Here is a 17,245-nt window from a genome sequence, read left to right on the forward strand (position 1 = left end):
TTCTAGAATGGTTTCCATGATATAGTTTCTCCTAATATTCATAAACCTTTGTTGTTGTTTTTTTTGTTTGTTTTTGAGATGGAATCTCATTCTGTCTCCCAGGCTGGAGTGCAATGGCACAATCTCGGTTGACTGCAACCTCCGCCTCCCAGATTGAAGCAATTCTCCTGCCTTAGCTCCCCATTCCCTGCCCCCGGTGACTGGGATTACAGGCTGCCACCATGCCCAGCTAATTTTTGTATTTTTAGTAGAGATGGGGTTTTGTCATGTTGGTCAACCTGGTATTGAACTCCTGACCTCAGGTGATCCATCCATCTCAGCCTCCCAAAATGCTGGGATTACAGGCATGAGCCACTGCGCCCAGCCTAAGTCTGCTTAAAAGAAAAAAAAAAAAACATTTTTAGGAATGAGGCCAGGCATGGTGGTTCATGCCTGTAATCCCAGCACTTTGAGAGGCTAAAGTGAGCGGATGACTTGAGGTCAGAGTTCAAGACAAGCCTGGCCAACATGGAGAAACTCCATCTTTACTTAAAAAAAAAAAAAAAAGCCAGGCATTGTGGCAGGTGCCTGTAATCCCAGCTACTTGGGAGGCTGAAGCAGGAGAATTGCTTGAACCAGGGAGGCAGAGGTTGCCTCCCTGTAAGTCGAGATTGCACCACTGCACTCTAGTCCAGGCTATGGAGCAAGACTCTGTCTCAAATATATGCATAAATAAAATAAAAATAATCATCAAGTAAATTTTTAGAAATGAGTTTAGAAGAGATTTCTCTTCCAACGTGAAGTGCAGCCATTGCGTTATCACTCTCAGTGGTACTTGCATTTCTGTTCTATTCTCTAATTTTTCTCTCTCATCCTCAGTAAGTAGGTAAAACTGGTAAGTAACTAGCTGAGGTGGGCCTATGTGGTGACTGTGTGCAGAGTCGCAGTCAACAGTCCCAGTGTGTCTGCAAGTTATTATAACACTTATACAATGACATGCTAGTCCATTTCCACCCTTAGCATTTATTTATTCATTCAATATGCATTGAGACAGCAAGAAATTTCCAGGATAAAAATAGACATTCTCAACCCTCAAGAAGCCTCCATTCTAATGCAAACAATTATAAGCTGAATTTTTGGAATCAATACATGCTCCTTGGGAAAATGAAAAAGACATTCCATGGTCAGATATATTCGAGAAACATAAGCAATATTATATCCCTCGCTTTGCAATTTCCACTGCACATCAGCACATTTGAAACTCAGATAGTAGAGAAATGTACTTAACTTGACTTTCCCCACACTGCTTTACTGTGTAATAGAACAAAGGGTAATATTCCTCAAACCATGTTCCTCTCTGATACAAAAATAAGGCCTTTCATGGATATGACAGTAAGTACAGGGAAGAGACAGAGAAGGGAGCTGCTGCTTGGGAAAGATAAAAAAGCCTTGTGGATAGGAGAGCACACTGATCCCAGACTTGAAAAATAAGCAATAGTTTGCCAGGAGTCAAGGACTAGGGAGGGTGTTCCAAGAAGAAGGAAGAGTCAGGCAACTCTTGGAAGCATGCCAGGAATATTTAAAAGTGAGACAGGGCCGGGCGCGGTGGCTCACGCCTGTAATCCCAACACTTCGGGAGGCCGAGGCAGGTGGATCACAAGGTCAAGAGATCAAGACCATCCTGGTCAACATGGTGAAACCCCGTCTCTACTAAAAATACAAAAATTAGCCGGGCATGGTGGTGTGCGTCTATAATCCCAGCTACTTGGGAGGCTGAGGCAGGAGAATCTCTTGAACCCGGGAGGCGGAGGTTGCAGTGAACTGAGGTCACGCCATTGCACTCCAGCCTGGGGTAACACAGCAAGACTCTGTCTCAGAAAAAAAAAAAAAAAAAAGTGAGACAGAAATAACTGTGGCGGGTATGTCCATGAGCCTGAGGTGTAGCAGGTGAACGAAGACAGGTCATGGATAAGGAAGCTGAACAGGAAGACTAGGGCCAGGTCACACGGGGCCTTGAAATCCAAGCAGAGTTGTTCATGATTCATGCTGCCAGCAGTGGGCACCCTTAAGTATTGTGCACAGAGAAAGTCAACTATGATCACTCTTTTGCTGCTGTGAAGAATGGATCTGGGAACAGAGGGTGAGTTTAGAAGCTGGAGCTGGGAAAATGGGTGAGAGACACTAACCCTGTGATCAAACTGCAGAGTCATCTTGCGAGACTGTTTGGATTCAAGAGAAAAAAAGCATAAATCATAAAGATGCTGGAGTGGCCCCAGTCGCCTTCCGTACTGGTGTCCTGGGCACATCCTGCTTCTCCCTAGCGCTCCATGCATGCTTACAGTAAAAACAGTGCTTTGTACTTTTTTGCTGAAAGAAAATGTTAAACACAGCCCATGTTTTGAATAAACGAATGACTGAAAATTAACACATTTAACCCCTTCTGGTCTAAAGTGTGCTTTTGTATTCATTATTTATTTTATATGGATGTAGAAATCAAAATACTTGGAAATTCCACAAGGCCTGGAGACTGTGATCGTCGGATATGAGTGTTCGGTTTCTCCAAGGGTAGGTCCCTTGTTTCATTATTTAGGTTTATATCATACAAGTGACAGTACAGATTGTGTTCCTTCCTAGATCGTTCCTTGAATGATAAGCAACTTCGGTTCTGTCGGTTTCTCCCGAAAAGCCTCCTCCCCTTTCATATGCAAAGTTGATTGGGTTGGGTAGGATTACTCTTGACACCTTTTGGTCCTTCAAATAACTTTCTCATTTTCTGGGAACGAAGTCATTAAATGCAGCATTCCAAATACCATCCCTGTCAAAATAGCTGACAACTAGAGATTATTAACTAGCTGTAATGCAGCATTTACTTTAGAAAACAAATGCTTTGAAGTGACAGTACAGTTGGGGTTCCCCCCTCCCACTTTAAAGTGTCTGTCCATAGGATCCTGGGGAAGTCCAGAAGCCAGATACATTTTGGTGAATACATCTTGGTCTTTTGTGTTGTTGGTTAAATCTACACCAGTACTCTGGAAGCTGATATCTACGTGTGCATGTGTGGGCGAGGATATGTTTCTTTTCAGAATGTGGAAAGGGTTCAATGTGCTCAGGTGTTAATATTCACAGACACTTGTGCACATGCGCAGCTGCAGGGCTGATATCTTACTGCACTAGTCCATGGTCCACAAAAATATAATAACCAATGAATGGAACTTAGCTTTCTTCCAGGTGTTACATTCCCAGCCTCATCTCAACCTTGGAGATTTTGCTCCTAGGTAGCACTCTGCTTAGTTGAAGTCCTAGCTCAATTTGTCCTCTCCTGTGAAATTTTAGTCTTGAAAAGGCAAAAGTCAAGACCTGGGAAATTGAAGAGTGATTAAATCAATGATGAATGAAAGTGAAGGGAGGTAAGTTTTAAAAAGAAAGCAAATTCAGGGACAGGCGCAGTGGCTCATGCCTGTAATCCCAACACTTTGGGAGGCAGAGGTGGGTAGATCACTTGAGGTCAGGAGTTTGAGACCAGCCTGGCCAACATGGTGAAACCTGTCTCTATTAAAAACACAAAAATTAGCTGGGTGTGGTGGTGCATGTCTGTAATCCCAGCTACTTGGGAAGCTGAGGCAGGAGGATCATTTGAACCCAAAAGGTGGAGGTTGCAGTGAGCCAAGATCACGTCACTGCACTCCGGCCTGGGCGACAGAGCTAGACTCCGTCTCAAAAAAAGAAAAAAAAAAAAAAAAGAACAAATTCAAAAAGGAAGCTATATATGCATAAAGCAGGGGTTTGGTAGATAGAACTACCTGGTTTTACATCTTAAGTCCATAAAGCCACTCACTAGTTATAAGACCTTCAATAGGTAACAGAAACTCTGTAGCCTCAATTTTCTCATCCATGAAATGAGTATAATATTGCCTACTTCAAAAGTATGCTGTGAGAACAACATTAAATAATACAGCATTCTGAGCACTGTGTCAAGCACAAAAGATGTCCTCAACAAAAGCTATTTTAGGAACGCAATTTATCTGGAGAAGTGTTTTTGACATGAAGGATAATGTTCATTTGTAGCACAGAATGAAGGATAAAGATTTGTCCAACAGGTGGGCTGGATGCTAGTGCTAAAGATCTCTAGTGCTTCTTGAGTAAAAAACTTATGGCTAGGATGTATTTATTATTCTGAGTGAAGTGTACAGCAACTCTGAGCCACTACTAACAGCATGTAAACATTTATTCCTAATGCACATGCAATTTAAGTTGGAGTTAAATTTACCTACAAGTTAGAAAGAACACTCCTTTCCGGAAAGACTCTCAAGCTAGCTGTTTCAAACATGGTAATGGAAAACAAAAGAATCAAGAAGGAATTCTTCCATTTAACCAGTCATGCTTTTTCTGTTCTTTTCCTTTTCAGTTGACAAAAGAGGGATAATGATCTCCTTTCCTGGAAACTCAGGTTGAATTAAGGAATCTACAATGCACAGAAGATGTCATAAATCCTAATGAAAACAACTGCACATATTCATAAATAATGCATAGCACTCTGAAATCACTAGCTCTGATTCATTTTTCCCCTCCTTAAAAAGTATTATTTTTAAAGGCATACTGCTTAAAAGTTAGAGAACCTAAAATTGCAAGATTAAAGTAATGAAAAAAAATTCAAAGCAAACATCATCAGAAGATTTTGTCATAGACTTCTAGAGGCATTTTGCTTATTATCCCGAACAACACATACATCTTCTCTGTCATAAAACAGTTTTGTTTGGTTCAATTTTTGAAAACCAAGTATAGATGGCAAAGTGCACTTCAGACACTAGGTGGCGCCATGTATCCACCTAGTGTTACGCTACTTTTCCACAGGCTGGGTTGGCCCCCCCCCCATCTGAAGCCAGACATTCGTTTTAATAGTTAAATCGATATATTTTATAATGTGAATGCTTGCAGGCATTAAAAAAAAGAGGCATTTAAAACTGGTATGGGGAATATTTAAGTAAATGCTGAGGTTGGCAAAAAAAAAAAAAAAAATTGTATCCTGTGTCTCTATACCTGCTGTCCGGACCCTAGAAGATAATAACTTCCTCTATAGACCTAATGTTTTCATTGTATTTACTCATACCTTAATTCAAAGAGGTGAGTAAGTAGTATTGGGGGCAGGAGAGCTGACAGTTCTGAAATGCTACCTGTAGCCAATTTCTACTTACTTTGCCTCCAACCCATATATGAGACCTACAAGGGAAGAAGAAATGCCAGACCTAAACTCCATATTACATGGTAAATAACCGAGTATCTAATTTTGTAATTGTGAAAGAAGGAGTAATGAATACAATCGGCTCGAGTGGGGTACCAAGAACAACGTGGGGGGAATCAATTTGCCCCAGGTGCAGGCAACAATGAGATGCACGGTCTACGGAGAACTTAAAACCAGTGATAGAACCAACTAGAATCTGTCTGCTTTTTCTTATCACCATGCACTAGCAGTTCTATATCAAGTGGGTGATAGTGGGGTGGGCTAAGCATTCCTTCAGTGACTACTGCCTTTGGAATACCACCGACTGAACGACTTTTCCTCTTTAGAATTTTCCAGCAAGCAGAAAAGTTGAATCTTTTGGAAAGAGGAAAAGCTGTTAGGAAAAGGAGAAAGAATTAGTATTTTTCCAAAGAGTAATGTCTATCCAGGATTTTACACACCTATGTTATCTCATTAATCCTCAACAACAACCCCAGACTCAGAAAGGTTCACCAACATATTCCAGGTCTCACAGCCACTAACCGGTAGAGCTAGCATTCTAATAAATCTTTACTTCCTGTAAGTCTCAGGTTCTTGTCTATCTTAGGTTTTTGAGTGGTAAATCTCAGGTTTTTGAGTGGTTAATAGCATAGCCTTTGACATTTAATAAATACAAAACCTTGGATGAGGTATGTAACCTCACTCACTTTGGTATCTTTGATTCTGATGCGGGATAATAATCAATGAGGACTGTAGGGAACACACATCCAATGATGCAGGCGTGCTCTGAGCCCAGTCCTGGCACGTGGTAAGCACATCAGAGGTGACAATAAATGGCACGTAATGTTCATTATGCAAACTTTACCTAAGAACCTTGAATAACATTGTGTCCCTCCCAGACGGTAAAGGATGCTGGAGTGCGTACTTCTGCTACTTCACACCTGTAGCTTTGGTGGTTAAGTTGATAACTCTGACCTTGGATGCTGAAGAGAGGGACAAGCACAGGTACCAGGGACAGCAGAGTCAGATAACAGGCACCCTCAGAGTCCACTGGGCCCAATCCCCGCCCTTATTTGTCACTTGGTTCAAGACTTCTTTGAGAACATCTTCTTGCTTATTGTATCCTCCTTGCTCTGACAGAATAAATGACAAGGTTGTTGGTGGCAGGCATGAGCTTGTTTGGTTTTATTCCACTCTATAATGGAGTTACTGAGACACTGATCATGGAACTTCGGGACTTTAAAAAGTGACCCCCAAATATTCTGCTGCATAAAGTATGTAAAAGTGAATAAGCATGTAATGGCTAAATAATACGTAAGTTACTTAGCCCATACTGCGGCTCAGTTGTAAAGAGTTACCACACTGAATTCTTTGTATTAAGGTAGAAAGGAAATAATTCCAACATTTCATTTTACATATTCCTTGATTCAGCTGCCATTTAAAAGTAATAACAAATTTTATTTTCTGCCTTAGACATGACATTAATTAAAGTTTATAGAGAGTGCCATAAAGAACTAAACCTAACATTTTTATAAAACAATCTGACAGGACTGTAGAGAAGACACATACGATAATGCTTTTTATATATTTTTTGCACTTGCATTGTTTTAACGCAACTATGCTATAATACTTGGTAACAGATCAACTTAGCCACTGACGTTCTTATTTGTAACATGAATTTATTCCACATTTCACAGGGCTAGATCCAAATTCTTTGGTAAATATCATTTTTTATAACAAATAAGCATACTTTCTTTGTAACATAATCTTTGTTAACATAGCACTTTATTTCACAATTTAAAGTTAGTACAGAGAAACGCTTCTCAAACGTGATTCTGATGTTGTACTGTGAACTTAGTGAGGGTGTTCCAAGTCCTCCCCTTAGGGTTTTTCATGTTTGGAAATATATGTAAGATTGACATGTATGCAGAAGGAAGTGAATAATAGGAGCCAATTTTAAGACGTATCACACAGCCTGATAGAAGGCGGGTGGTGGTGAGAAGCTGTGTATTAACGAGTTCAGATTTTGCTGGTTCTGTTGTGTCTGTTGTTTCTGCTTTTCTTCCATTTCCATCATGTGATGTAATCATGAGCATAGAATCAAATCAGCTGTATAAATGTACAAATGGCATGGAAAACATGTTCTCAGTTCAGGTCTGATAGGAGAATCTGGAATATCACAGAATCTCAGAAAAAAAAAAAAAAAGAAAACACATTTGTCCAACACTTGAGCAACAGATGATAGAGAAGGGGCCTTTGGTCACACAGAGTCAGGGTGGCACATGCTCTCCCATTACATATTCTGTGGCTCTCTCGTTCCCAGCACTGCTTACTCCTGTCCACTGTAAAACGTTAGTCTCAAAGAAGGAAAGACTTGAAATTGTATCCAACTGATCAGATAAAATGTCCTTCGTCTATAGGACAAGGGGCTAAACTAAAGCATGCATGACTTTGGCAAAACAAGTCATCTCTATGCTCATAGCAGCCTGAGAATTCTAAAGAGAAAATATTTTTGAAGTTTTTCTACTCTTACATTTTATGGTGTTTTGGGTTTTCTTTTTACTTTTCTTTTCCTTTTTTTTTTAGAGCAGTTTTAGGTTCACAGCAAAATTGAAAGAGGTTTCCCATATTGCCCTTAGCACTTGTTTTTGTTTTTCTGCTTGATCCTATTGAGGGCAAAAATTAAATGAAGATGCAGCTTTGCAGCCTTTAAGATGACATTATTCAGAGTTGGGGTGGGCACCTAGAGATGAAATTAGATTTCCAGCTGGGCGCAGTGGCTCAAGCCTGTAATCCCAGCACTTTGGGACGCTGAGGCAGGTAGATCATGAGGTCAGAAATTTGAGACCAGCCTGGCCAACATGGTGAAACCCCGTCTCTACTAAAAATACAAAAAAAATTAGCCAGGTGTGGTGGCAGATGCCTGTAATCTCAGCTACTCAGGAGGCTGAAGCAGGAGAATCGTTTGAACCTGGAGGCAGAGGTTGCAATGAGCTGAGATCGCACCATTGCACGCCAGCCTAGGCAACAAGAGTGAAACTCCATCTCCAAAAAAAAAAAAAAAAGAATTAGATTTCTGATTTCACACTCTAGGCCTTACTCTCCTGCCTCCCCTTACTGTTAGCCTTTCTCGCACTCTCCAGGCTCCTAGGCATGTTTCATGTGCAAATGTCCTATCTGGAAAGTTCAATGAAAGCTCAGAACTCACAGACGCTGCTTTGGAAATACTAAGGACTGAAGAACAGGAACGAAATCCAATTGTTTGAGAAAAAAATTTTGAAGCATATATACCGGAAGATGTTTATAGAGAGAGTTGCTGAGTAAGTCAACAAACGATGACTGAGGGCCCCATTTTGTGCTGGGCATTGGCAGAAGACCTCTGAACTGAGCACAGTCCGCGCAAAGAAATTCACCTAAGTCCTTCACCCTAGTCTTCACATGTACTGACCCTACATCCCTATCTTTGGGTTGTCTATCTTCTTTTATGAAGTCTGTAGAAAACAATTCCGGCATCTAAGCATGTTCAGAAATACACTCTATTTTTTTTTTTTTATGTCAGTCTACACTTTATTTACATTTCACTGATTTATTGCTCCTATTAAGGCATTTTATTTTTTTCTTCCAGGGTTAAATATTGGATACATTGCATTTACATCATGATGAATTTGGGTAAACATCAAGCTATGGACCCCCTGACATGTTCCATTATCCAGGAATGCCGGCTGATGCTGGTGTAATGACACACCTGTAGAGCCCATGGAAAGAGAGAACCCGCCTCTGCTCCAGAGGCAGCCCTGGCAGGCTCTCATTCTCCAGCAAGGTCGTCAAGCAAAGGGGACGTTAGGAGCTTGGTGAGAGGCCAGAGGGCTGCTATGAAAAGGAGTAAGCATTTGCTAAGTAATACTGAAGGGGCAAGTTGAAAGGAACGGGGCTTACTCGCCTGGATAACAGCTATTAAGTATATAGAAGGGACTGGGTTGGGCAAGTTTTGTCCTGGGTGGTGAGGACACAGGTATCATCACACACAGGACCCACAGAGGTCATGGCTTCAGAGGCAAAGCCCTACATGGTTTCTAAGCACTCTGTGTAGGTTTCTAAAGAGATTTGGTCTGTCAAACTTTGGAATGTGTGTCCAGAGGAAATTATAGGTGACCTTTTCTTACCTCCCTCCCCCAAATCAAGGATGATCAGAGATAATTCAGTTTAGAGTGACAAGCCTCTGAAGAAGTTGAGGTTTCAGTTCGACACTTGGGTCACTCTTAGCTTTGTAATTCCTTGACATGAGAATCTGCTATTAAAAAAAAATATGTGTTTGTGAGTGAATGTGAGTGTGAGATTGTGTATGTGTATGTATGTGTGTGTGTGTGTGTGTGTGTGTTAGTGGAGGCTGTGGCTCCCACGTCCTTCCTTCCTAGAAAAACGAATTCAAACATGTCTTGGGAATATTTTTCCAAGGAGAGCTGCAGTTCTGTTTGGAGACACATCTTAGCTGCTCCATTCTTGCAGGAAAGCATGGTTTGATATGGCCTGTACATCAGCTGCTATAGCATCCCCTGTGCAGCAAGAGTATAGATGGCACTGTCTCCAATGGGGCCACTGAAGAAGGAGGCTGAGATCAGCCAGAGATGGAGGAATCACATGAACATCATCATCATCTGCTGTGTCTAAGAGCATTCACTTCTCTTTCTTCTGAGTACACCGCTTTCTACTCTATTACAGAGGATACAAAAGAGAAAGTAACATGCTCCAAGTTTAATACATGACTCCTGTGCAGTTTGACTTTATTAGCTAAGAAAATAAATTAAATTTCTAATGGTAGGCACAAAAATTCAGTCTGATTTCCAGAGATTTCTATGAAGGTAAACGCAGAAACATGGCTGCATTACAAGGATGTTCCAAAAAATGTCCCTAATTGCCCCACGTCTAGTCTATTTACTCAGGAGCAAATTAAGAAAGAATAAAACCTTATATTTATCTCTCTGAGTGTCAGAGAATAATACTTCTTTCCGGGCAAACTCTAAATGCTTTAGAACTCATACTTTTTTTCCAGAGTTTCCCATTTTCCCAGTCAGATACAATTATACATTTCTACAGATCTTGTGTCTGCTGTAGTTACCTGAAGCTAAAACTAATTGCAAAGGCAAGCAAACATACCTTCCCCTTTGTTTATACACAAACTCTGGTGGTGGGCTGTCACTATTGGCCCCAGGTCCATGGAGAATGGGGACCAGTCACTTTGGTCACCTCTGTGAATCTCTGCTGGAATAATGTCAAGCCCTTCCACCTAACTCCACCTGCAGCAATTCTTAGACAGCTCCAACCATGACATGAAATGGTGAGTGACAAACTAGGACCAAGAAAACTGAATAGAGATGGGATGAGAACAACAATCTGAGAAGTAACACAGATCTTTCTGTATGGAGGGTAATGCCCCATAATGTGGCTGGAATGTCACAGCCTTCGTAAGGTCAGATTCCTCCATAGACAAGCACCACTGGAATTATTTAGAGGTGAGTGACTGATTTTGTTTGTTTTATTTATTTTTTATTTTATTTTTTTGAGTTGGAGTCTCACTCTGTTGCCCAGGATGGAATGCAGTGGCACAATCTCAGCTCACTGCAACCTTTGCCTCCCAGGTTCAAGCGACCCTCCTGCCTCAGCCTCCCAAGTAGCTGCTATTACAGGTCCACCACGTCCAGCTAATTTTTTGTATTTTTAGTAGAGATGGGGTTTCACTACATTGGCCAGGCTGGTCTCAAACTCCTAACGTCAGGTGATCCACCTGCCTCGGCCTCCCAAAGTGTTGGGATTACAGGTGTGAGCCACTGCACCTGGCCTTTTGTTTGTTTTAAATAGATCATGTGGATTCCAGTGATTTTCCTACTAAGAAGTCTATTAATCTCCTATTAAGAATTCCGGGTTTTAATAACTACCAGGAGTCTTGATGTTGCAAAAACTGCTTAAAAAGTGACCAGAGGGATTGTTTGTTTAATAATGCTAGGTGTTCCCTATCCTTGTTTAGGTATGAGTAGTCACTGTTAGATTCAACACTTTTACATGTTTTTTTACCATTGTCTTACATGCCTGAGCACAGGGCAGTGCCATCCTGGTTGTAATTTAAGAGACATCTTAGTCAAGACTATGGTTGAGGGCATGGGAATTAGGTGAGAAAAGGACTTTTAATTTTTAATTTTTTTTTTTTTTTTTTTGAGATGGAGTCTTGCTCTGTTGCCCAGGCTGGAGTGCAGTGGCATGATCTTGGCTAACTGCAAGCTCTGCCTCCCAGGTTCACCACATTCTCCTGCCTCAGCCTCCTGAGTAGCTGGGACTACAGGCACCTGCCACCACACCCGGCTAATTTTTTGTATTTTTAGTAGAGATGGGGTTTCACCATGTTAGCCAGGATGGTCTCGATCTCCTGACCTTGTGATCTGCCCACCTCTGCCTCCCAAAGTGCTGGGATTATAGGCATGAGCCACCATGCCTGGCCAATAAGTATTTCTTGACTTAAGTTGAATGCTAAGTCAGAGGAGCTCAGAGCAATGTTCACATGAGCTATGCTTACCACTTCATCTCTAGAGTATAGGAATGCATGTATACTATGCATGTGGCCATAAGCCACAGAGGAGAAACCCAGAAGCCAGCCTTCTAATTTATAGCTCTGACAGCCCATGTATGATTTGGCTGTGTGTCAGAATCTCTATCAGCAGTGTAAGGAAACAACAGCATATAAAGGCATCCTGGACTTTCTCCCTTGCTACATTTTGAAAAAGGAAGAACTTCCCATCAGGTGAGCAAAGAGTTGGTAATGCAAAGGCACAAAGGGTATACCTTGTTTCTATTCTGGAAGTCTATCCCAGGAACCTGCTTTCACTGAGAGTTTGAAGGGGCTTAGGGTGAAACAGCTATAAAGACAATTAGGAAAAAAGCAAAACAAAACAAATAATACAAAACCTCTCTGAGATATTGAAGGTAATATACTAGCAAGGGTCATAAACTTGAAAACTTGATTGTATTAGTGCAATCCTCTGCCATTTAGCTAAACTTATCTTCTTTCAGTACCCAATGGTTTTAAGCTTTAAATGTTGGTAAGTACAATATTTTTGGAACAGCTTCAATCAGCTAAGTTGGCAGTTTAGCTTATTTATTTTATTCAGTGTCTTACTGTTTCTACTTCTTTTATATCCAAAAAGTGTTTGAGTTAGTACATTTAGTTATAAAGGCATTTAACATTTATATAAAGGCATTTACATTTTAAATTAAGACACAAGAAATTTTAAATGGTACTTGAGATACCCTTGAGAGAAGCATCTCATTTCTTGTATTTGCAGATACCTCATATATTTATAAATCAACTTTGCATACTTAAGTCAGACAAAAATACGAACAGGCACAATGTCTCTCATTAGAGAAAAATGCAATTAATCTACTTAGTTATGTTTTTAAAATAGCCTGACATTTAAAATAATGGATGAATATATAATTTGCTCATCAGTAATGGGCAGTTCCCTTGGAGGTATCATCAGTGTTTTATCAGTTACTATTTCAGAGGAGTTTCATGAATGCAAAGATTAAAGCTAGGAAGCAGAGAGAAACCACAGCAGAATGACACCACCCTACTTAACACCCATAATACTTAACAGTAACAACAATTAAACCTCACAAATTAAGTCAATGTATTGTATTCCTATTGGGTGAGCTAAAGATAGGACATTTATGTGTAGTGATTTTTCCCCATACTAATTCCGCATCCACAACCACGTACCCAAACAAACATCACAGCAATATATTATACTGTAAAGTATTAAATGACATTTCAGTTTATGCCTTTATTTCTTGTCTCATTTCTCCAAGTGATAATTAAGATCTCATTTACCATGCATGAGCACTTACATTCCCTTTCTGAGAACATTTCTGATATTGTTGGTATAAGAGAGAAAAGTCATTTATTTAAAGGTTGCCTTATTAATAATCTGTAGTTTTTGTTAAATATCTAGGTTATCTGGCCAGTCAATTTGTCTCTATAACCTAAGAAAGAAGAAAGACTAGCTGCCATACTCAATTCAAATGAATTGGGATGTGAATATTTATAAGGACATCAATATTCAACAGTGTCTTACAGTCATGCTCCAAGCTAAATAAAAATAAAACCACCAGAAATATTACAGTATAATAGGATAAGAGCTAAGAAATATGTACAAATTCATTGACAACATCTGTGCAAGTGTTGTGGACAAAACATTTAAAAATAAATCTACATAAAACAAAGTAGATAAATTTATCAAATATTGATAAATTTTCAGAGACAATATAAAAGTACACAAAACATGAAAGAGAGAAAGAATTTAAAAAATAACCACTAAGCCAATACATATAGTACAAGTTTACAACATTTATATTACAGAATGATGGAAACCAGAGACAAAAACGATTTGGTAACAAACAGCAAAGAAAGTTTCACCACCAATCACAAGGAAGAAAGACATTCTTTTTCAAATGAAAACACAGACTGCCAGAACTCATCCCCCGCGTCCCCCAACCCATACACACATAGAAAAATAAAAGCAAATGCGAAAGTTGTCTACAGCAACAGGACAGACAGAGGTGGGAAGCATTTGGCAAGTTGCATCACAGGAAGTCAATCACGATTGGCTAACGATGATGGTACCTGGCTCTGTTGCAGGTCACTGGTTTGCCTGAGAGGAGCAACTGATGGAGGAGGCACACCTGATGTCGACGCAGACCGGCCTAATTTGCAGCTTACTTTAGGCTCTGGAAACAAGGGGAAAAAGACACAATATTAGCTGACTGACATCTGAAATAATGAAGTGGCTTTTCAGCCTTCCTGTTTGTTTTGTTAGTTACTCGTGGAATATACAAAATGCTCCTGATGTTTGCTAATCATTAGCGGGTGATAAAACACTTTCATAACAGTTGACTCTAAAAGGAGCTTTATTCCCAGATCAGCTTCTGGGGAACAAATCTCAGAAGCACAGGCCTTATGCCCTTGCACATTTTACCCCACTTAGAGTTGGTTTCTATGGAGTCATCCCCCGAGCAACAACAATCCATTAGGGGAACAAGCAAGTATCATGACTATTTTGAGTGTTCACTTTTAGCTTTGGTCCACAGGATTTCTGTGTCCTAAAATGTCTTATCTCCCTTCTCCAAATGTTCTGCTTTCCTTCCTTCCATGAATGCTATCATCATGTTTTCAATGTAACATTTCTTCAACTTATCTTGATTTGCATTAAATTTTATAACTGTCTTCCAAGACTTTTGCTATCTTTCATAATATTATTTTTCCAACTTAAAAAGCTTTCTCCTACCTCTTATCTAATTTGAGGAGCCCAAATTAGCTGCCTAGGCCACTGATAGGATGCTTTAGAGATTACAATTTGAGCACTGAAAGAGTTCCCTTCATCCAGAAATTACAGGATATATGGGCGGTAGAGATGATGAATTTAAAGTCATATTTGAAGATATTTGATAAAGGAAAAAGAAGTCATAGAAAGAAAAATGGACATTTGTATTTTATCACAAACTTCAATGTGAGCTGTTGGTTTTTGAGTGCCTAGTGCAGTCCAGCTTCTGTGAGGAATTACACCTAAATTATCTCTAATCCTAAGAACTCTCTTTGGAGCTACAGAGTTAGCTATCAACACCCTCAACTTACAAATTAGAAATCTAAGGTTCTCCAAGTTCAGTCTTTGCCTAATAAATAAACAAGTGCTTTTCAAAAAGTCTTTCTTTATAAACTTGACCTAAAAATGAAACTCATCGAACAACTCGTTTTAAATGATATGACGTAACTATGGTACTGAGAACTGACACAGGTGCCAGAGAACCAGAATGTGCTCAATTCTGTTGGAAGAAAAGAAACTGTGTTGCTCACGCTGGGGAGGTGCACTATCCTTATGCCATTTCTATATGAATCGCACTTCAGAGAAAAGCATTGACTATATCTGCATTGCATGAATGGTTCACTGCCAACTTCAGTTTCCATCAATTGCCTTCCACTCCTCCACTCCCAACCCCTCTCAGACACAACATGCAGACACACAGAATGAGTAAGCTTACGCCTACTTACACACAGACTCATACACTCTCACCCATATGCACCTTTCCTCTCTCAGTCCTGTTTCCACCTATTCAACAGTGCTGCACCTCTCTATTAAAATTATTCTCCTAAGGGAACTAATAGTTTTCTTTCTTGGCAAATCAAATAGTATTTTCTCTGTATTTCTGATTTAGAGGAAAACAATAAAAGACAATAAATAAGGTTTGGACTTAGAGCTAATTTTGAATCTGACTCTGCTAGGTGTATGATCTTAGACAATTGTTTTCATTATTTTAGTTCTTCTCAAATAAAATGAATTTAGTCACTTACTCAACATTCGTCATCTATGTATTTTATGCCTACTATGTACCAGGAACTTGCCAGAGAGAAGTGACCAAAATCCCAGTATTACCCTATGGCAATAGTGCAATATGCAATATGCAATAGGGAGTGCACAGTCTATGCAGTAAACATAGGCTTTAAACAATAAATGATGGGCCGGTCACGATGGCTTATGTCTATAATCTCAACACTTTGTGGGGCTGATGCGGGTGGATCACTCGAGCTCAGGAGTTGGAGACTCCATATTCTAATGACGTTTATGTATTCTCAGGGGAGAGACATTAAATCTAAAATCATTTGCTGAAAATTAGGAAATATGTTAGAAGGAAGAAGTAGAGAGTGCCGTGGTATCATTTATCAGAGTATCCACTGTGTTCTGGGGAGCAGGGCAAGGAGAGACCCTGAAGAAGCTGCAGTAATTTACACCTGCCAACAGGACTGAATGGGCAGCAAAATCTGAAGTGGGAAGGATCCTGGATCCACAAACTTACTTTCTGACTGATCCAGAGTCAAAAGCATTTCAGAATTTATTGCTTGCATATTATAAGGAAATAGTAATAGTGAAATATCCTGGTTTCCAGGTTAGTGGAGAAGAGTTGAACTAGTGCTAAGTAAACAGATAAACTGAATTACACGCAAAATTCATAGAAAAACACCAGACACATAACAAGTGCTTTTAGTGAATGCTGGCTCTCATCCCCTACACGCACACACACATACACACGCACTTGCACATGTACGTGCATGGTGACCCTTACCTCTATTCTTCCTTCTACTTTTAATCAAGTCAACTACATTCTCTTTCTGGAAAATGACTCCCTTTCTGTCTGTGATATGCATTCCTTCACCTCACTCTCAACCCAGTGTCATGTCCTTTTAGTTTTATCACCTTGTGCCTTGCTTGGCCTTTTCTCTCCGCACCTTCTCTCTTAAGCACATCAACATTCTCATGGTTTCAAAGATAGTGTTTTCCCTTGGAGTCACATGCAGGTTCCCATAGCTCTGTCCCCTTCCCATGCTGTTTGATTTTGAGCCCCTGTGCTTCCTGGTCACTAGGCTGTCCTCATTGTCTCAGGATGCAAACCAAGTTCTAGCTTCTTCTCAATATCTTGGATCTTCCTTCTACTTTTCCTATGTATAGTAAAAACATCACCTCCATTTTCCTAAAGTCTTAGGGTCCAGATCTTGTCCTTTTTCAGTTCAGAGCTTTCTTTTCCTCTCTCTGTAAATTTAGTCCTGTTGGAATTTGCTTTTTTTCCTCCTTGCCATGGCTCCTGTAGTTATCTCAACTCATCTCAGAAACCTCCCCATAATCTCTCTGCTCAAATCTGACTTGGACACGATGCAGACTGTGTTTCCTAGATTACTATAGGCCCCTCATCTTGTTAAAAAAACGTTCAATTGTCTAATTTCCAGAGGTCCTCTGTGACCTGGCTCCATCTGATCAGGTCCACTCTATTTTCCACTGCTTTTTGCTTCCTAAAATATATACGATTTGGGCCCAGTGCAGTGACTCATACCTGTAATCCCAGCACTTTGGGAGGCCAAGGCCGGCAGATCACCTGAGGTCAGGAGTTCAAGACTAGCCTAGCTAACATGATGAAACCCTGTCTCTACTAAAAATACAAAAATTAGCTGGGTGTGGT

At 40.2% G+C, this 17,245-nt stretch overlaps 1 protein-coding gene across 1 annotated transcript in view; it reads right to left on the bottom strand.

Annotated features, from left to right (window-relative positions):
* Positions 1-17,245, bottom strand: part of NYAP2 (neuronal tyrosine-phosphorylated phosphoinositide-3-kinase adaptor 2) — a 294,179-nt gene that overhangs the window by 36,126 nt on the left and 240,808 nt on the right. Inside the window, exon 7 of the mRNA XM_010354777.2 lies at positions 13,866-13,969. Within this exon, the coding sequence (XP_010353079.2) occupies positions 13,866-13,969 (104 nt within the window). The remainder of the gene's footprint in view (positions 1-13,865; positions 13,970-17,245) is intronic.

The sequence above is a fragment of the Rhinopithecus roxellana genome, chromosome 14 (assembly GCF_007565055.1).
Source record: "Rhinopithecus roxellana isolate Shanxi Qingling chromosome 14, ASM756505v1, whole genome shotgun sequence".
NCBI classification, from domain to species: domain Eukaryota; kingdom Metazoa; phylum Chordata; class Mammalia; order Primates; family Cercopithecidae; genus Rhinopithecus; species Rhinopithecus roxellana.